This window comes from Anomalospiza imberbis, chromosome 3, assembly GCF_031753505.1.
Source record: "Anomalospiza imberbis isolate Cuckoo-Finch-1a 21T00152 chromosome 3, ASM3175350v1, whole genome shotgun sequence".
NCBI classification, from domain to species: domain Eukaryota; kingdom Metazoa; phylum Chordata; class Aves; order Passeriformes; family Viduidae; genus Anomalospiza; species Anomalospiza imberbis.
The window spans coordinates 78465475-78487005 of record NC_089683.1 but is presented as its reverse complement, the minus strand read 5'-3'; the positions used below and the strand labels follow the sequence as shown (position 1 = coordinate 78487005).

At 38.6% G+C, this 21531-nt stretch overlaps 1 protein-coding gene across 1 annotated transcript in view; it reads left to right on the top strand.

Moving 5' to 3' along the window:
* Window positions 1–7644: 7644 nt before the first annotated feature.
* Window positions 7645–21531, top strand: part of TTC27 (tetratricopeptide repeat domain 27) — a 114275-nt gene continuing 100388 nt past the window's right edge. Inside the window, exons 1-3 of the mRNA XM_068185296.1 lie at window positions 7645–7867; window positions 10592–10769; window positions 16104–16233. Of these exons, the coding sequence (XP_068041397.1) occupies window positions 7780–7867; window positions 10592–10769; window positions 16104–16233 (396 nt within the window). The 5' untranslated portion in view covers window positions 7645–7779. The remainder of the gene's footprint in view (window positions 7868–10591; window positions 10770–16103; window positions 16234–21531) is intronic.

Here is a 21531-nt window from a genome sequence, read left to right as displayed (position 1 = left end):
CAAGAAAAGTCAAGACATGGCTTCACTGAGTTAAAATTAAAATAGGTCTGGACAAGAAGATCTAAGATCACTATCAAGACACAGGTAGCAGCAGAGACACAAAATCTATTCCTCAGAAGTTCTAAGAAAGGATATTTTTATTTGGGTGGGCACTTGATTATGCCTCTTTCTTTGGCCTGATCTCTCCTCAACTTGTGAGGGCTTATCAATTTTCAGAAGCAAATCCTATAGGACTTTTGCCAGATGTTAAGTCATATGCTCTTAGTCCAAGTGTGCTGACAAGAATTTGGCAGTAATACTAACATTCACCTGGAAAGTCTTTATGAAAAATGCAGTGAGCAACAATTCTAGCGACTTTGTGGAAGGACAGATCACCTGCTATATCACTAAGGTTATAGAGGATGATAAGTAAGGTGGGGGGGGAGGGGGGTGAGATCATCACAATTTTTGGAAAAAGGATGTATTGAGTTCTCTGCCCTCAGCATAAATTTGGAGATCTGCCCTGAAAACGCAATGCCTCATCTACATCCAGAGAGATTAGAAGAACATACAGTCAGTGAAGGATCTCCTTTATGCGTGCCACTGCTGGGTCACTTAATCTAGGACTGATTTATGGTGGCAAAACCCACAGAATAAGTTCTATTTTAGCCCAGTCTGGATAGTTCTGAGCAGAGTGGAACTGAATACAAAGAATTTGTAGCACTGGCTGATCATCTTATTTTACAAAGGTCTTTCTTTTGGTGGCTGCACACAAGATTGTTTTATAAGGATTAGCATCTTTATTCTAAAGGGTTTAGATGTTACATCTATAAAGCAGCACAAATCAGCAGTCTGCTTGTGTTATCCTCTTGTGTGTTGGTATTGGAAGGAATTCAGTTACAGCAAAGTCCCTAGAAACTGGAGGTAGGGTTTTATATTCCTTTTCCATTTGGAGGAGTGAATACCTGCTTCTAATAGAGTAATAAATGACTTACTGCACCTGCAAAACAGTGCCTGTCTTCTTGAAGAAGGGAAGCTCCACTGTAGATGTCTCTTAGGACAGAAACTTCATTGGGAAGAGGAAAACAAAAATGTGCCAACTGAAATTGCTACAAGGGAGAGACAGCAGCTCTTTCCCAGCAGGGATGTTAGTACGCAACAAGAATGAGTCATTGTGATGCAGTTTTGTGATTCAGACAATTCAAAGCCACTCTGGGATGTCAGACCACCAACATATTTTTGCTGTGTGTGAATCCATACAAAGATAAAAAGTATTCTCCAGCTCTTGATAGAGTCCTACATCCCTAACAACTTTCTCATAAGATTTTTAAATACTCTTTTCTAAATTTGTTACTGCAAATCTGGATTTAGACAAATTTGCTCCTTAGCAAAATATCCCTATTTGTTTCAGATCATTCTTTATCAGGAAACCTAGAGGCACTACATAGTGAAAAAGAGCCTTAGACAATTCAGACAAATATCCTAAAATTACGAGTAGATAAGGACCAAAACCCAGAACTGTTTTGTTGTTAGTAATTTTTTTTTATTCCTAAAACTAAACAAGAAGAGCTCTTCCTCTGAGATACAACGCAAGTCTAAAGCAACTGCTTTTCTTTCAGGTGAACAGGTTGAGAACAGTATGAATGTTTTTCTTACCCTCCTGTTCAAAGTATGATCACAACATCCTGCAGCTTATTTCATGGCAGAACAAAACCTGTAAACATGGGCTAATCCCTTACTATTTCCTAATCTATTTTCACTAATAATTGCTGCAGTCAGTCTTTGAACAGAATGGATGTATAAATAGATCAGCAGAGTTCAGGCAATCAGTAGGTATAAAAAGTCCTTTCTCATCATAAGCATTTCTATTCATAACTCTACCAGATTGTTCCTAAACGTACAACATCAGAAAGAGGAAAGAATTTCCCACAGCCACAAAAGTAAGGCATAATTTTGCTGCTGAGGACAGTGAGAAAACCTATAGGAACTTATTTTCATCCTACTAGCCACTAGGAACCTGGAAGAGGACTGGAATATGATAGCACTCACTGTACCATAGGATCTGAAAGATTGTACAGAAGTTACCAGTGAAAGTCAAAGCCTGATTTTTTGATACCGAGAGTTTTGCTTGTGGAAAGTAAGAGATTGTGAATGACACAAACAGATTTCCTAATGTCTGTGAAGTCTAATGATTAACAGCAGCAAGATGAATGAAAAATTACTTGAATGCTGGTTTTACACAGAAAATGTGTTAGAAGAATCCTTTGGACATCTTCAAGGACTGTAAAAGAATGGATTGATTTCTTCCAACTCTCTGGAAGCCTGCTCAGAACACATCAGTTTCTCCTCCAGGCAGTGAGGAGAAGTAAAGAGCTAAGCAGAAGCAGTCATGGAGGACAGGGAAATGAGTCATCCTAATCCACTGTAATGATCTCATCAATCCTTCACCTTGTCAAGTTATAAATATATAGTAAATATTGACAAGCGTGTTGAGGCAGGTTTTGAAAGAGAATATTTATCTTATTGTTGTTCTTGCCAGGACGGATAATCCTCAAAGAAGCTAGTAGTTTCAAAGATTTAAGGACAAACTCGTTATGGAGAATATGGGAAATCATTTCAGTGCAGGTTTTTGGCTGCTGAAGGACATTGAGATCTACTGGTGTTTTAAGTGTGAATACTTTCTCTCCATCTATTTCCCTCCACTATAATTTATTTATTTATTTTACTATAACCTTTTTCTTTGTGACTTCTAACATTTGCAGTCAGTTTTGCCTGCCTCAAACTTTGGAGAACCAATAGCATCCACAGTGATGTCCCGTATTGTCCAAAATAACATTTGAAATTACCACAAAACATCAACTTCTCATAAATATTGCACAAGTGATTATCCAAATTAAATTCACTAGAACAATTGGATTTTTATCTTTTCCAAAGACTTCCAGAATTTGAGGCCTCCTGCCTTAACATTTGGTTCTTGTAAGTTCTATTCCCCTGTGATTATAATTCTATCACACTGCAAAGCTATGCTGAATTTTTACTAACACAAATTCAAACTGAGATGGCAAAAAGTACTTCTCTGACATACAGGCCACAACACTCCCAATCACTAAATACCTTCTCATCCAAAAAACACATGTCAGAGAAGAGTAGAAAATACAGGAACAAACATTTTTGTGCCTGTGTTTAAAAATAGGGAGAAATTGCACCTAGTTTGCTTAGAAGTCCAAGCTAAGGAACATTTTCCAAATAGAAAATATCAAACTTGGTATTTATGCTATTTGGCAAAGCTGTGAGCAACAGAAGTTTTTAGGATAATACTCTTCTCATCAAGCAGAATGTTCCTTGTTGTGTTCTTATCATTACAAATCAACAGAGAGCATTCAAGCTAATACCACTGTTAAATCCTTCATGGTAATTAGTTAGAAGAATTGTACGGGAAGGTACATTGTAACATCTAAGTTTGGTGACTGTTCTGTAGATCTAAAACAATTCTGGAATCCAATTTGCATCAAATGCATTAGTGTCTATGGTAACAATTCAGCTCATGTTTTTAAGAATATAAGGCAGGAAGATGTAGAGAACTGCTTTTTATATTCTTATAAAAATAGTCACAGAGCTGTATCTGGTATTTTCTGCTGACTCACATGGAATATTCCATATTAATATGACATGCCATATTTCATCCACAGAACTCACCAAATCTTACATATGAACCAGGAATGACCAATGGTCCTTATTCCCTAAGTCATGTACCAAATCTTACTTAAGTCAAAAGTCACAGAGATGCCCTAAATTTTGGAGGCCCAACATAAAAACGTCACTGTGACTGATTTTCAGGCACAGTTGGTGGCGATGATATCCAAGAGCTTTACTCTTCCCAGGTGACAGACAATACATTAAGGATGCAGCTGGGATCTCCAGATCAGGAACTCATCATCCCCCTGTTGTTTGCTGCCTGACACAGTCTGTGCTTCTGATGAAGCCACCAGTCTCTTGCCAACACAGCCCCACAGGGATGACCTGGCAGGAGCACTGCAGCCACCATGACCCGGTTGTGACACAAATGTATCCAAGAGCCAGAACTATTCACTCTTTTTATTCTATGTGAGGTAATCTCAAAACCATATTTCTGCTTACAGGTAACCATGCACATTCTATGTTCAAAAATATAATCATATTTGTGGGTACAATAAAGAGATTAAAAATATCATATTGTAGTTTTAATAAAATATTCTATCTGTTTCAGCTAAAATTTCTATGTGATGTAGCGTGACTAGAACCAATTTTGTTTGGATTTCTTTCTCCAGACTACCAAAGAGAATCAAATTAATGAGAGCCATTCAATATTTTTTATATCTAATTTTAAATCCTTCTTTCTTTTTGAAGCTAGCAAAGAGAGAAAATGTTGCCTTATAACATAAATGTTATGGTTTATAAATGTTGTTTTTTATAAAAAAAACTAGACATAATAAAATAATGCTTCTCTATGAGCTCATATAAGAAGGCATTAAATACTTCGCAAATGTCTACTTGGGCAGATATGACACGCTAATTTAATGAAAGAGTAATTTCTGAATTCTTTTGTTGAACAGTAAATTGAATTATTTCCACAGAAACTTTGGTTTCTTCATCTGAAAATTCACAGATGTTATGTAGTTGAGACAGAGCAAATTTCTGCTAACTAACCAGGTAATAATTAGTTCTTAAAAGTTCAGATGAGATATGTTCTGATGTGACAAAAAGGAGAAAAAAGAAGGAACAGAGCAATATTTGCAAAAAGGTCAGCAAATACTTATTCATGGACATTGGGAATGGCAACAGATTTTCTATTAAATGGCTAAATTTTAGAAAAATTAACCTATTATAAATGGGAAGACTGCACCTCAAATATTAAAGCTGTATTTTACAGACGGAATAAGTATTTACTGGAGACCTACTTCCTCTTTTTCTACTCATTTAACTCATCCTGGATACCATACAAAAAGAGATGCAGTAATATTAATACATATTCTTTTCCAAATGACTAATGAAATTAATGTCAGCTTCTAGAAGAGTTGCTACAATGCCAGAGAAGAGCTGTCCAGGGTTATTTGCAACTGGCCATGTTCTTCATTTTACATTCCCAAAGAATGGTTTGAATCACTCTTTCTTTTCCTGTGGTGCAGTAGCCTACACTGTTACTGTTTTATAAAGTTGTGAGGAAGAGAAGAATTCCCTAGCCTCTATTATTTTAGCACATTTGAAATGCAGCTTTTCTACCTCCACTTCACTGACTGCTCAGTGATTTTGTTCTTTGGGGTTTGGTGAAGCAAGAGCACAAGTTGGCCAAGTGGTCAGAGAGACTCAAGGGATGCAGAGCTGCTTGGTGAGTGCAGTGAAGCAACCACAATGCACGCCAAGCATCACGTCCATGCCTGTGCCCGAGATATCCTGCTGGGAGAGCGTAACAGCTGTGTAATAATTGCCTTCTTTTGCCCTTGTCACCTGGAGACTGCAAGTATAAGTTTATTTTTAAATAGTAAACTGGAAAAGTTTACTATTTTTAAATAGTAAACTGGAAAATATGCTGGGAGCCTTCTGAGGAACCCACCCCTCTGACAGTAAGGGCCTGTACATTAACTCAGCAAAATCCAAGAATATAGTTTCAGCATTTAGCTGATGTCTACTGGGGGCTCCCAAGCTTCTAATGAGCTTGAAGTTTCTGATACTGTAACTAAGGTGATGTAACCTTAAATATGATAAATCACAGAAGAGACCAACTGGTTAGTGGCATATAACTTGACTGAACTGACAGAGCCAAAGCAAGAAAAACTGATACAATTCCCCAGTACAAGCCTTACATCTCCCCTACTCTCACCAGGTACATCAAATGTGCTCCTTAGAATTGCAGAAGTTTGGTCGCACAGTCCTGCGAATTTTCATCGTGGTATCCCAATGAGCCAGTTTATCTTTGACAATTCCTCCCCTTTCCCCCCTCCTCAAACAACAGATTTACTCCTGCTTAAAAATGGCACACAACACAATTGCTTCTCTCCCCAGCAGTACCAGAGACCTGGCACACAGAATTCAGGATCAGTTTAAAAATCATGTAACAGCAGCTTTTACAAACAGCAGCTCACTGTGTCACTTAAAATGTCATAATAATAGATCTATGCTTATGTTAATTGTTTGACGCTTACAAATCTTTTTCTTTTACAGTGTGCAGGGTTTTTTGGTAGTCCACAAGGAGATCATCTGTTTCAAAAGGCTTTAGGAAAAAACCCTGCAGCAGAAGATAAATACTGCATCAATACAGCAGCACAGGTATCTTGTAAGGTGATATTAAATGCGCTAGTTCGGATACCACTGCAGCACATTTCATACGGATAATTTTCTCACACTCTCAGAAAAAAAGTTAAAGATGAAGGTTATTCTCTGAAAACTGTTGTGTCAGAAATTTTGATTATCTCCTTCCTGCTTAGAAACAATAAGCAGCACTATGCTAAAATCTTGAATCTGCACTACACAGCCCTGCAAAGACTTTCTTCCCCTTGAGCCATCTGGCAGAAGCAATCCTTGGATGCAAAGAAAGCGTATTGATTGTTCTTTGAGAAATAAATGTATATTCTTCAAATAGTTTAGGGAAGCAAACTTAAGCAGCAGATTTCAATAAGTCTGTGGCAACTGACAAACATGCCAAACCATCTTTTACATCAGCAGTAACAATCAGCCCAGTGCCAGGGAGGAGTGCACTAATTCCTGCCAGGGGTACTCCTGCCCACATACCTGCTGCAGCTTCCAGATATTTCTAGATGCTGCCAGAACTGAACTGTAAGGGTGAAACCCCACACATTGGGGGAACTGGCAGAGGTGAGGAAGACAGCAAAACATTCCTTCTTTTTACAAAGGAATTATACTTAGCAGCTATTTATTCACAGAAAATGTTACTTTACTGGTTTTCCCTGAAAATAAAAAGCACAAAATCTCACAACAGGAATTTTAATAATATCAAGCTTATGTTTGGACAGGTGCTGAAATCAACATCGGGATAGACCAAAGCACGATCCTGACCTGCCTGCCCTGAGTGTTGGGCACCTCAGCTTGCACCTGCCCAGGATCCCAGAGGATTCTCCACACAGGATGTATAGGTACCTGAAGGGAGGGTGTCAAGAGGATGAAGCCAGGCTCTGCTCACTGGGCTCAAGCAATAGGACAAGAGGCAACGGGCAGAATCATAGGAAGTTCCAGCTCAATGTAAGGAAGAACTTCTTTACTCTGTCTGTGACTGAGCACTGGAACAAATTCCCCAGAGAAGCTGTGGAGTCTTCCCCACTGGAGGTATTCCAGAACCGTCTGGGTGCAATCCCGTGCCATGGTGCTCCGGGATGACCCTGCCGGGGCAGGAAGGCTGGACCAGCTGACCCACCGTGTTCCCTCCCAACCCGCCCCCTTTGGTGATTCTCCGCAGGGCACGGCCCAGGCAGCCTCCGCGCGGACACGTTCACGTTCACGTTCGCGTGCCCGCGCCCCGCCCCGCCCCCTCCCAGGCCGTTGCCCGGGGGTCGGTGCCGCCCCCGGCGGCCGAAGGCACCTCCCCGGCCATGGCGGCGCGCGCGCTCCCCTCACGCCGCCCCCCGCGGCGGGGCGGGGCCGGGGCGGGGCGGGGCCGGCGCGCCCTCCCGGCGTGCCCCGCGCCGCCGTCATGGCGGCTCCCTGCGGCCGCTCTCCGCACATGGGCTGAGGGCTCGTGCGGGCAGCGCGCGCGTCTCTGTGGGCGCGGGGGTCGCGGCCGCGAGCGGGGCGGGCCCGGGCGGCGGGACCATGCTGGCCCTGGAGCGCGCCCTGCTGAGGGGCTTCCTCAGCGCCGCGGAGTCCCTGGCGTGGAAGCAGGGCGAAGGCGCGGCCGCAGGTGAGGGGAGGTCCCGGCCCGGCGCGGGGAAGGTGCCCGCTCCTTGTGCGTGTCCGGAGCCACCGGACTGAGCCGGGGCCGCGGCTGGCGGCTCCCTCCTCCCGCGGGTGTTTTCCCCTCCGGCGCCCTGTCAGATCCTCGCCGGGCTCCCGGGGCCTCCTGCCCGCGCTGTAGAGTGGGGAAGGCCGTGGGCTTGTCAGGCTGGAGGAGCGGCCCGGCCTGCGCTCTCGGTGCGAGCGGCCGCAGCAGTGCCGGTCCGGCAGTCGCCGCGCCGCCCGCCTGATGCCGGCACTCGGGAGGCTTTTAAGCACGGGGCTCCCTCCGGCTGCCTCCCGAGTGAAAAGCTGCCTGCCTGTTGGAACTTGGCACTGAGGTGGAACGCGCTCTTGGAGCAAAACGTGGGAAGGAGGAGTCTGGCACGAGCTGCCTTTTCTGTATTTATTAGTTACTCGGTCACAGTTGCTTGAGGGATCAATGGAAAATAGTCTCTTGGGGGGACTTGGTTAGACACAGCTTTCGTGCAGGGGAGCTCATCAGCTCTTAAAATGTAACCTTTGTCATGTAAAGGTACTTCCATGTTTCAGGCAGACTAAAGTACTCAAGTCATGTGCCATGTTGTAGTATATTGAAAAATCTCACTTATCCTTACCTAGGTGCTTACAGATTTTTGGAAAAGAGCCATACAGAGCTAATCAGGTCTTATTTCATTATGTGACTTTTCATTTGGCCTTAATCATTGTACTGTCCAGGAATGGTAGCTGATGTGACTGACATCTGTCACATCTGTCTTTGCAGCAAGGGTTGGGCATGCTATTTACCACGTGGAGTTTTTCTGATTGCTTTTTTTTGTCTGATTGTTTGTTAGCTTTGGTTTGTTTTGAGGTGTTTTGAGTAGTGTGCTGCTATAAGATGTGGGGAAAACTTGTTGAAGAAAGGCATCTTGCAGTAGAGATAGAAAATGGTAGGTTTTGTGATGATTCTTAGTCATCATTTACATGGACCCTTCTTATTGATGATCCTGAAAATAAATTTAAAAGCTGTTACCTTGAATTTGTATAGTGTCCTATGAAAAGCTACACACATAATCAAAACCAGATTTTATGTGCTTACAGTTATGTTACTGGAAAGATAAGGACCTCAGTATTCCTCATTCATCATCACGTGTCCTCACAGCCCATAGTTATTCTACAAACTACAGCATTGCCTGTCTGGGTAACTATAATCCTGTATAAAAAAGTTGTCATTTGGTGAGAGAAAGTCTCTCTAAAGAATAGATTGGAGAAAAGTCTCTTGTTATTTCCATTCTTTGTGAGGGCATGATGTCAGCAGCATTGCAGAACCACTGGTATTCTTTTGTATATGTCCTTCCAGGTACAGCTTAAAGTGTTTCTAAAATAATGCACAGCACATGTTATCTTTTATACCATTCAGTAGATCATTGTGGAGAACAGAAGTAAACTTCGGTCAACAGTGTGGTGTAGAGATTTTAGAATGAATGAATCTCTGTCACTACAGAGTCACCCATTGCTGTTATGGAAGGTGGTTCTGCCGTCTGTGTTCCTGTATTTCTAAAATTTAAAGTACTTGTTTAGCTGGATGAGTTTGGGGTTGGTATTCATATCAGTTCTTTGCACAGCTGCTGCTTGTGTGGATCCACAGCTGTGCCAGTGTTGAATTGGTTACCTCGGCTGCTGATGTTAGTGCAGCTACTGAGTGCAGGGAGCTGCAATCCCCAGCTGGAATCACAGATTGATAGTGAGGCACTTACCTGTGCAGACCTCTGCATTTCCTCAGCTGAACCATCACCAACACCTGCATCATCTGGTCTGAAAACAGTTAGTGCATCTGCATGAGTTGTAGCCACAGCTGCAGGGTAGACAGATAATGGTTTTGCTCAAGAACAGCAGGTTTTAACATGGCCAGATTGTTCCAACAACTGCTATATTGATTGCACTGTAGCATGTCTGAAGATAGCTTCTGTGAATAAAGTCGTAGCCTGGGTCAAGAACTTGATGGGTGTGAAGCTTCTTAGAAATATATAGCATTTCTTGACTTCCCTTTGTCTTGAAATCAGGCTTAAGAAACAGTCATGGGTCTAAATCCAACTTAGTAATTACCCCTGAGAATCTGCTCCATGAGCCGGCTTTTCATTGAGGTAGTATAGTTACCATAGGAAGTAATTATTTTGTAAAGATAAAGTCTCATTGCCCATTGCTTGTGGGTATTCTAAGCATGTAAATGAGGGGCTAAGCAGTTTCTGCAGTTTTGCATAAGACTGAACTCTGCAAATATTGAAGAATTTTTTTGTTGCATTTCCCCTAAGTAGATTCTCTGGTCTGTGAAATTACTCTCTTATCTATAGGAGTTTACTGTTCATTTAAAATATTTTGAAGGAAGAACATCCTGCTGTTTAAATTGAAGTTTTTTAAGAGGCTATCCATTTATTTTTCCTGAACTTTCAGTGCAAGTTTTTGTTTTACATTCATCTGGTCGTTTGTGTTTCACTGTAACTTTAATGCAAATTATTTTGAATAAAGTGACACCTGCTAGTGATGCTTTTGTGTTTCAATGCAACTGCACTTTCCCTGCAGTGTAAATGAAGATACATTCTTTAGAAGGGGAGTGGTAGATATTTTCATTTGAAGAGGTTTAATATGTATTGAAAGACAAAATTGTTTGAAAGTTGACACTGATTTCTGTGTTGTGTTTTTGTTTCTTTTCCAGAAAGTGGATCATTGTTGCAATTGATGTTTGATGGGAAATACAAGGCAATATTTTCAAATTCAGCCATTCAGAATGTTTTCAGTGCATCATCTGTGACAGAGGAGAACATTGACACTTACTTGGAGAAACAGATTCTAGCATACCTGGATTGTTCTGCAGAGGTTGATAACGTGGAAAGGTGGAAATTATTATTTGTTATATGGAAGTTTAATAGAGGCTATGCTTGATTTTTACAAAAGGCATTTTAAAAAAAGTAGAATTTGTATAGGGCCTTCAAAATCTTTGTACTGACAGGAAAGGAGAAAATAAATTTCTTGTGTTGTTCCCCCCGCTTCCTTGGGTATCTATTTGTTACTGTCCAGTGAAAGAAACAATGATGTTTTGATACAGGGGTTTGTTGAAGACATTAGCTTTATTTACAGTGATTACCTCAGAAGATTCTGGTATAAAGAAGTCACATATGTAAATTCATTTGGCCATATATCATCAAACAATTAACAATTTTCTCTCTGAAATGTTTTATTACATTTATGTGGCTGCTTGAAGTACTGTGTAATGTTACTGTCCAAGCAATGCTTGTATTTCTAAGTCTGACTTATAATGAGGTTGTTCTGCTCTTCTAATGTAAAAATGCCTAAAGTGTTATTCATGGGTGCTGTTCATCAATTAATTTTCTTCCCAAAACTTCCTCTGATAAAGTCTCTCTTAATTGTACTATATGTGCTAATTGTTGCTGTGAAGGTGTCTGAATTTACTGTTTACAGTTTGCTGTGTAAATGATGAACAGGCTGAAATCTGACATGCTAGGGATAATAGAAGCAGAAAGCTATGTGTGTTGTGTGTATATATATATTGGTATTTTAAAAGGTAAAAAAGTTTCACCAAAAGATATGAGAAGAATAAGATGAAAAAAATAAAATAGGAAGGAAGTTGGTACCTGTTAGTGTTGGCAGAGTCCAAATACGTATGTTTTGGTATGACACACATAAACCTAAGAGTTTTTACTAAAATATCAGAGAAAAAAAATAGTTGGCATGTTGGAAAAACGCAGCTGAGATTTGTTCATGATCACAGTGTATCAAAAACTCGTTTTCTGGTGTGGTGCATAATACAATGCACTCCTGCTTTCTGAGTTAATGTTCAGAGGCTTTTCCCATGCATGTTTTTTGCTAGGTGTTTCTTGTTTTGTTTTTTTTTTTTCCTTACTTTGCTGTGCTGTTACTGTTAAATATTAGCTGGATAATCTTTTCAGTATTTCTAGATTCTGTCACCTTGCAGTAGTTTGAATAATGTGACAAGGAAAGAAACATCAGTCAGGACTTGAAACAGACTCAGTCCTGATCTTAATTATTGCTTCAAATATGTGTTGCTGTCTTTTTAAGCCATTCAGTTTCTTAAAGGTAATCACAATCTATATCAGTGGAACTTTATATGTATCCTGCTCTCCTAATGCAGACAACAAAGGAATTGGTTCCTTGGCTGCTAACGCTCCAGCTCTATGGTCTTTGTGGTTTTTCTTTTTTGCTCTGCAACTCTGGGCTGTATTAGAAGCCCCCTTGCCAGAATATATGAAGGCAGATCTGCAATGTTTAGCATTTCAGAAGCAGACAGAGGGTTTTCTGCTTAAAATTATAGCCTGAAGTTTTATTCAAAATGAAAGCAAAGGGTCTTCAAAACCTATCAGTGTCTGCCAGAAACAGTTTTGTTGGTAGCATCCAAGTGAATTTTTCAAGCTCCATTAGTAATAATTTAAGAAGTTTTGGGGGCTGAAGGAAGTAAGTTGTCTTTTTCTTATACAAAAACTTCTACTGAAGTTGCTTGTCTGAAAGACAGATAATTTCCTATTTTAGGTAGGTGCTGCACAGTACTTTGACCTGTACAATCTTGGTCTCCGATGACTTTCTGGATTAAAACGTGTCACATAGTTATTTTTCCTACCTGCAGACCCTATGTCCTGTGAAGGCCTTATGGGAGGAACCTAAGTGACCTTTACATCCAGACTTACCATTGCTTATGATAAAACTGGTGGGTTCTATATTTTTTAATGCCTAAAATGTAGTTTTCTTTTTCCACTGAGTGATTCAAAGGAAGTGCAGCAAAATTTTAAAGTTGTAGCCCAGAAAATTTAGTAAGACACTGATTTTCTTGTGACTTTCTATAGATGGGATAAGTAAAAATATTTTTTTTTCTTGAACTGAAAGTTATAATTCTGGAGATTTAAAAACACAGGAGTAGGAGTTGAATTCAATTGGAGAGAAAAGGTTGGATAATGTGAATGTTACTATTTTTTGCACAATATAAACAGTGTAAAGTATGGTTTTGTAATAGTGTTAAAATAACTCTTAAGGAGTTCTTTTTCTGAAGCTAAAACTGAGCAGCTTGAGGGCAAAACAGCTCAAAATTTGGATCTAGATGGTAATTTCTTTGGACAAGTTCTCTGTAACTTTTTCCACTTTCAAATCCGTGGTTTTGTAACAAAAATGATCTAGCAGCATTTTAAAAATTGGTGCAACGTTTCTATCCTTTTAACTGATTGCCTTCTTTTCCCTGCCCCAAACACATTTTCACTATTGCACTTTAAGCCTTTATGTCCTAAAAATGAAGCATTCCTTATAATAAATGTGTTGAATAGGATATTTTTTGTTTTACTCTTTTCCTGCTATTGCTACTCACTTCAATGCTTAAAAGTGATTTTCTATGAAAATGTAGCTTCATGGCTGTATTTTAATCAGCAAAATTTGGAGGCTGAAGCAATAGGATATGCCTTAACCATCCAGAGGGGGAATGCCTTTTTTGTTTTTTTCCTGAGCTTCGTAGGAAGAAGGTGCATTCCTTGCTTGATGTACACTTTGATTCAAAAGACTGGAAGGAAATAGTGTGCAGGTTCCAAAATCTAAAGGAACAAGGAAATGAGCTCTAACACTGTTTTTGTTGAGCATGTATTTACTACTTCTACCTTATTCATCATATAAATGAATACCAAACTTGGTGAAAGAAGTCCATACAATAAAGCTTGTTATGATTTCCCAAACTGAACACTGAATGGTATTCTCAATGAACATCTGATGGTTGGTTAACTGGTGTGCTGTTTCTAATGAAAACTGAAAATGAAGAAATTTTTGCTGTTTCTGCAGCTTGCTTTGATGTTCTTGAATTAAAAAAATAGCAAAGTTAGACACTGAGTAGTTTTGGCTACTCTTCTGCAATTTCTGGCATCACAAAAAAGTACAGAAACCTGTTACCTCTTAAGCAGAACCTGACAATTGAATATTTTTTATTTTGTTTGTAAATTCTAGCATTATATGCACATCCATTTTTTTAAATACAAATGCACTGTTGTTCATTATTTTTGAGGAGCGTTTGATACAGCAATATGGATATTAAGCATGTGATTCTGCATCATGAAGAACGATTGGACTTGGTGTAAACAGTGTTAAAAAAAAAAGGCAGCAAAACCCCCATTCACACAGAGAAAGGAAAAATGAGTTGAATGGATACAGACATATATCTAAGGATAAATGCAAAATAAATTATGTAGATCACCATAGCAAGGGGGACATTGGCAGCAGTCTCTGTGTTGCTTTTCAGGCAGCCTTTGGGAGGTGAGCATCTGCAGGTCTGCATTGTTAAGTGTGAAGGGCAGTCAGGGAGACAGAATGTATTTTCTTGGAAAAAAAATAGGGGATAGGCAAGGGAGATCAGCATTTACAGGGATTACAGCTTGAAATTGGTTTTCTGTTACAGAGTGAGTGATAAGGAAACTGGGAGTTGGTCACGAATCTGAAAATGGGGAAAAAAAAAATGGTGGTGACAAATTAAACAGTGGAAAAACAGTATCCCAGCCAAAGTAATGGATTTTTTTATCAGTTGTTCCGGAGGCATTCTGCATGAATAAAACTGTGTCTCTTCAAGCACGTTTGCTTTCCAGATAAATATCAGTAATGTTAAAATAAATAAATTGTTACTAGTAGAAACTGTAAATTATAAAATAATGAAAATAATCTTCAAAAGACCAGAATATCAAATCACAGTGCAGGGATGGTTGATTGTTCTGTGTTACCTATCAGAAGCTTTGAAGTATAATTTATCATGGGAGAAAATTAGGAAATTTATATCAATGTAGTTATTTCATGTGTAGTGGTAATAATTTAGTATACAATAATTGTGTTAGTGCTTTGTGTTCTTGAGTTATTTGGAAGCTTAATGGTGATCTTGCGTATGTATTCATATATCCATATTTCGTAGCAGATGGTTACTGGCTGAATAATGACAGCCAGTAAGTGTTACCTTGTCTTGTTCTACAAGAGCTCTTAATGCCAGTCCTTGTTCTCTGACTCCCCTGAAAGATGGTTTTGGTTTTTTGGGTTTTTTAAATTTTCAATTAAATGTTCCCCACCCCTTCTTTCCTATTGTTCTGCATCTTTTGTTGCATTCTTGCCCACCAGCTGCTTGTTTGTGTGCAGCTTTTCTATTTTGCTTTGGTTTTTAGGGGGTTATACAACACTTTATTTTTTTGTTTCGATTGGAGGGCTCTTACATCTCTAAGTTTCTGTTTTCTGATACAAAAAGAAAGGACTAGGTTTTTCTGTTTCAGTTATGCTCCTTAACATTCCAGTGTTTATATCAAACCTGCACAGTTAAAATGCTAACTTTTTTAGTTAGGCCCATTTTCTGTGTGTTAGGGCTTTTGTCAACAAGGTCCTGAGCCATTAAGGTATCATAAAACAAACAAGAAGTTTGTATATAAATCTTAAAAATCTACACCTGTTAAACTAACTATTAAATTCTGAGATATTGTGCCCTGCCTTCTGCAGACCACATAGATTATTTGCTAAAGAAATCATAGCAATGTAAAATGAGCTTAGTCTTGTAGACAAAGAAAATTTTGCCATACCTAGTTTCAGAAATGAAACAAAGTTTCTTAATTTCATCCTTCAATAAATTGCTATTATTTAAAGGAAAGGCCATGATGAATTAGATATTATTTACTGCCAAAGTATCTGAACCAACTTGGAGGGAGTATCCTGAATTTTTGATTTAATTTATTTTTTTTATTAGAGGAAGTGAAAATAAACAGTTATGTCAGAACAAAAATTAACTTGCTCCTTTGTAACATATACTATTGCAGTATTTTTTTCTGTGAAAATGCTGAGAATTAGATGTATCATAAGAAACTATAACAACCATGCAATATGCAAATATTGGATTATTTGCATCCTTTGCAAGTCTTCTGATCTCTGATAGTTGTGTACAGCCTTAAACTGTTAAATATATAAACTCCACCTCCAAGATGTTTGGCATTAGTTGCAACCTTTATAAACAAACATGTTTGGAGGACTTTCAGTTTCCTCTGTGCGTTCTTGAATATTCCATTCATTGTACCCTCCTCACAGGAGAGTGATTTGTTTCTTTTAAGCTGAAGGTTTTGAGCTAGCACAAGATTTAATCAGCTCTTGTACCCTTAAGTGAAAATGTAATATGTTGCTAATTGCTGTTTTTATCTATATTGCAGGCAGAGGCTGATTTTTCTGCTTGGTGTGGGGAGTTTGCAGCTCTTCGTTCAAAGCAATTGGACTGGGCCTCCTGTTCAGTTAAAGCTTCAGGATTTTTTGCCAGCTGCATTGTTACAGAAATTCTGTGAGGTAGGTTTGGATTTTAATAAGCTGTCATTTTATTGTGACTGCTTTTTCACAAGTAACCGTAACACTGTGTCAGAGAAGGCACATCTGCAAGGTGGAGTGCTAGAATGAGTTTCCCTAATCATCAATCCTACTGGCTGCTATTGCAGCATCATCAGTTATATCAGCAGTGTCCTAAAAGTAGTTACTGTTTCTCTACTTAAGATATCCCCTGCTGGAAATGTTGGGTTGGATGGAGAAGATATCTCTAATATAGGTGTTTACTTAAAAGGCATTTACAATCAGTAAACTTTTTTGTGTGTTTATTTTGGGATACATTCTTAGCTGGATTGAAGAAAGGTTTTTATAAATGGCTTAGAAATTTCCCCTCCTTAAGGAAAGGTAGAAGTTACACATCTTGAAAATAGCAGTGTGTTTGGCAGATGGTAACAGTAGATTTAGATGCTCAGTATCCTGTTAGACTCCTGACTGCCAGGTGAGTTGGGGTAATATCAGTACAGAAATGCTAATTTATATAGAGCTTTTGGAAGCAGAAGGGAATGTAGGAGATGAAACTGAGGACTGTCAGTTCTACTTATTTTGTCATCGTTTTATGTAGATTACTAATCAACACCCTGTCTTCTTTTAGTGGAGTTTGTGTGTTGTTCCTCATGGCAGTACCACAGTCCAGACTCTCCTCACGTGGGGCTTTAGCACAACTTCTTGATTTTTCTCTTGGCGTTAAAGCTGTGGTAGAATACTGACAACTGCAGTGTGTCAGTGAAGAACGTATCAGTAGTCTTTGTTAGTGCTAAATCTGTCCACAAGTGTGAATTTAGAATTTCTCTAAGAATAGGGTATGGACCATGAGCAATATAAGTGCTGTAAACTGTGAATTGAAGGGAAGTTGGAGTATATGAAAAGTTTCATGTAAAACTATTGGCTCTGCTGCCTTACTGTGGCTTGTTTTCCATAATTCATCCAGTCTTGATTTAGGTTCATTTGCAAGATTGTATTTCTCAATAACTATTCAGTTACAGTATTGCTCCTAATTGCACCTTTTTAAAATAGGTGCTTGTAAATTTGGTTTATCTTTTAGGGCTGGCCCAGTGTGTATAGATATGCTTATTTTTCGCATGATTTTTGATACTTGAAATTCAAATCTCATCTTCTGATGAATAAATCGGTAACAGTGGAAACCAAGTGTACTAAACCTTTTAGGTTGTGAAATGAGCAAAAATTTTGAAGTGTGCTACCTCTGAAGGGAAAAGTATTTCATTTTGCCTTTATATGTAGTAAAAGTAATAAAATCTAATTTTATTGATTCTCTTTATAATTTGTTAATAAGGTTTAATATAATACTGAAATATTCTTACAAATTTTGGTTTCTGTTTACTGGAGAACTCTATATTCTATCTTAGTGTGTATGCACGGGTTGCAGTCTAATGCAGTCCGTAGCCCTAGATGATGCTCATAGGATTGCTGTCACTGACAGAATTCAGAGACCTGGAAAATACAGTGTTCATAATTCCTATTAGCCATTTCATAGAGTCATAAAATGTTTTGGCTTGGACGGCACTTTAAAGATCACCCAGTTCCAAGCCCCTGGCCATGGGCAGGGACACCTTCCACTAGACCAGAGTTCCATCCAGCCTGGTCCCTCTTTCTTGTAGGTCCCCTTCAGGTACTGGAAGGCCACAATTAGGTCACCCCAAATCCTTCTGTTTTCCAGGCGATTTCATTTAATGTCTGGAAGAATGAGATACTAATTCCCTGTTGAGCAAGAAAATACATGATCTCCTGTTTGGTTTCTGTTATATTTCCACAGTGACTTGGAATGTGATGCTTTGAAATACGTTTGCTTGTGCAGGGGTGGTATTGCAGAATCAAACTGGCAAGAGATTATAAAGGAAAAGAGACTTTATTTCTAATGAGAGCTCCATCAATCTTCCATATTGCTTCAAGGTTTAGCTAGTTATGCATTCAGGCAGAAGTTTACCTTTATTTCTATTGCTGCTATCTGTGTTGTCTTCTGACATGTTAATGTTTTTTTTTTTTTTTTCCCCAAGAGCACTACACACTTACGTGCTAAAATATAATATCTAGTTCTCTTCTTTATTAAAAGTCTTAATTCAAAAGGTTTTGAGTTATCTTCATGTAGTTTTCATTCCAAGGATTCTTAGTATATGAATACTCTGTAAAAATGAACATCTCAATAGTGACATTTTTGTGTTTCCTTTAATCCAGCTTTCCTCTCATGCATATGCAGATATTCAACAAATGTGGGTTAAAGATGGAATTCATAACTTTCTGTTTGTTGTAACCTTCCATAATCTGTCATCAAGACTGATATAATCCCTTTTTACCGGATCATCCATTTCCCAGGTTTTCAAACTAAAATGATTTTTTCCCACATTGAGGTTAAAAAATTATGTCTTTGTGTTTCTTTTGGCCTGCTCTAAGTAATGTCACTAAATTTCAGCTTTACAATGTTTCATTTATTTCAGGAATGTTTTAAAAACTGTCACTGTTATTTTCAGAGCACTTTATTGGATTAGTCTTTATTTCCAGGGTATATAACTGCTGCCATTTCTATCCTTGGAAAGTTTCACCTCTGGACCAGTGTCATAGCTTCATTTTTACTCCTAGATAACTTTTTTTCTTACGAGTGCAGTAAGGCTGAATGAGACTGTAATTAATTTTAGTGAAGAATAAATAAAATAGCCTCTTTTAGATGAGTTGCTAGTAGGGGCCTCTTGGATGTCTTCAATGAACAATATTCATGACTATGTGTCTGTTATTTCCCTTTCTTCAGATTCAGTCTAGCCTTCTCTCTAATTTATGGTTACATTCATGTACTCTATTAAGATTTGATTTTATGTCCTGCAGAACTCACTTGTGATTTTCAGAGTCCACATAAAAGTCGCATTTTATTTATTAGATGTATTTCAGTTTTCTAAAATAACTGTGAGACTTTACCACGCCACTTAATAGTCTGACTGATACTATGCTGCATTTTTTTAATGAGTGAATGTGGTAAAGGAAGATTTAAAAGTATTTAAAAGTAGTTAAAGTGGATTAGCAGTTGTTGTTTTGAACCTGTTTGGGTTAGACTAAAGTATTATTAATGTGCTCAATGCTTAAAATAAGTGGTTTATAGAAATAGGCTCCTTGTGTCTTACAAGAGTTGTCACTGTTTCTGCATGTAAGGGCATAAAAGATACAAAACTGTTGAAGCTGGAGCATATTTATTCTGCCTTAGGTTTCAGAGCTTCTGTGTTTTACCTCATAGAGCTGAGCTCAGTATTTTTAGTGGATGAACTGGAAAAGAAAGTGTAGTAGTACTAATGAAGACCACTGATGATTAAGAACATTGAGAGGACAAGCTGCTTGCTGCTTTATTTGTTGTCTGATTTCATATTCACAAGTAGAATATATCTGGTAACAGTGAGAAGCTCCATCTGGAACATCTCAATCTGTTAATTGATAATGCATGTAAACAACTGCTAGGAGTCCTGCAAATGCGTCTATCAGCAGTTCCTGCTCATCTTTTTGTAGCTTCCAGGTTGATCCCAAAGAATAAGTTTTGGAATACATTTGAATAATTTTTTTCCATCTGTTTTTATTGCTCTTTCTTTTATGTGTTATTTGATCCTTTTGCTGGAAGAGACTGAAATAGTTCCACACTTCTGTTGGCATCTGTAGCTATGTTCATAATTAATATGAAAAACACCAATGTACTATGTAGCACTACTGTCTCAAATCCAGTATGATTCCTTGGTGTTCTTAATTCAATCTGTTGTGAATTCATTTTTCAGGCCCAGATGCTTGGCTTCTATTAGCATGCAGTAGCTAGGAAGAAAAAAGTCTGTGCTTGACCAGCAAGATATAGGCTTTGAAAATTATGCAGATTTCTCCCTCTTGTGGGGAATGTAAGGATGGATGATAAAGGCTAAATCCAGAGGCAGAGTCTTGTAAGCAAAGATAGTCTGCTAAAGCAGCCTACAATCTTGCCCTGCATTCCCTTGGTATGAATATAGATCAGAAGGGGGAATCTTAATGCAGTCACTTGAAAAATATCCCTTTAACAGCAGGGCAAAGTCACCCTCATAGGGTTTATGAACAAGAGCTTTCATAACCAAAGTACTTCTTTGACATGGAGTGCTCTCAGGCAAGATTTGCTTGCACGATCTCACCATGATTATCTTCAGTCTGGACCTCAGCTTTCCATGGGTTACCTGTTACTGATTTGGCTTGTAAAACTGGAGACAGCCTCCTGTGTAATCTTACCTCCTTTTCAGCAAGTTGAAGAGAAAAGCAGTTATAAATGAAAGCAGTATTTCCATTGCCTTCCAGTCTAAGGAGTGAATTCTGTTATCAAGGCCCAAACCTTTGGCAAGTAACCTCAGTACATCCTCTGTTAATCTGGAAGGTATCATGTTAGCTTTGATAAATGACAAATTGTTGTGCAGTAGTCTTTGTATTTTTAAAAATATGAGAAGTCCAGTATATATGGCTTAGTATCCACATACTGCAGCTTCCTGATCTGATAATTTGTCTACATCCCACCTTTGCTTCCATTTAATCAATTATTCTCGAGCCTTTAGCCTGACTTTGTCTACTTCTTTATGTCTGCACTTACCTTTTTATATATAGGGGAAGGATCCCCAAGACAGAAAGAGCTGATGAAATGTTACAAAGGCCAGAGTGGTTCCCAGTATAGAAGTAAAAGCATGTTGAATGCTCACTTTGCTTCTAGTCGCTATCATTAGTGAGAAAAGAACACGAATTCCCTAAAGCAAAATTCTCATACACTCTTAGAGCTATTGAATGTGAATGGCAGGAGCTTTCTTCTGATTTTTATCATTGCTCAGGTGGCTCTAGTTGTGCTGGGAAATACTTTTGAAATACTGTGAAAATTGAAATATGCCGGAGTACTGTCCAGCTTGAATTTGATTTAGGGCTTTAGTAGTAGTAACTTAAAAGTAGCCATTAAATTACTCTTTGGAAGTTGAATATAGAAACAGCTGTGCTTCAGAGATTAAAAAATATGGATCTAGAGTTGAATTGAGCTTAATTTGTGTGTATTTTGTGTGTTAATTTGTGATGGTCAAACAGAACCACTTGCAGGTCCAGCAGAAGCTGGATGACTACTCCAGTGATTTCTCTGCATATGTTATGAAGTAATTATCTAGTAGATGTTTCTGTGTTTTAAGAGCATTACTCCTGAGTAAAATAATTATACTTTGTGATGTCAAGTTTGATGAAGAGTAGAAAGACTCAAAAATCTAACCCAGGTTTGCTAGGTAAGGAGCATTATAT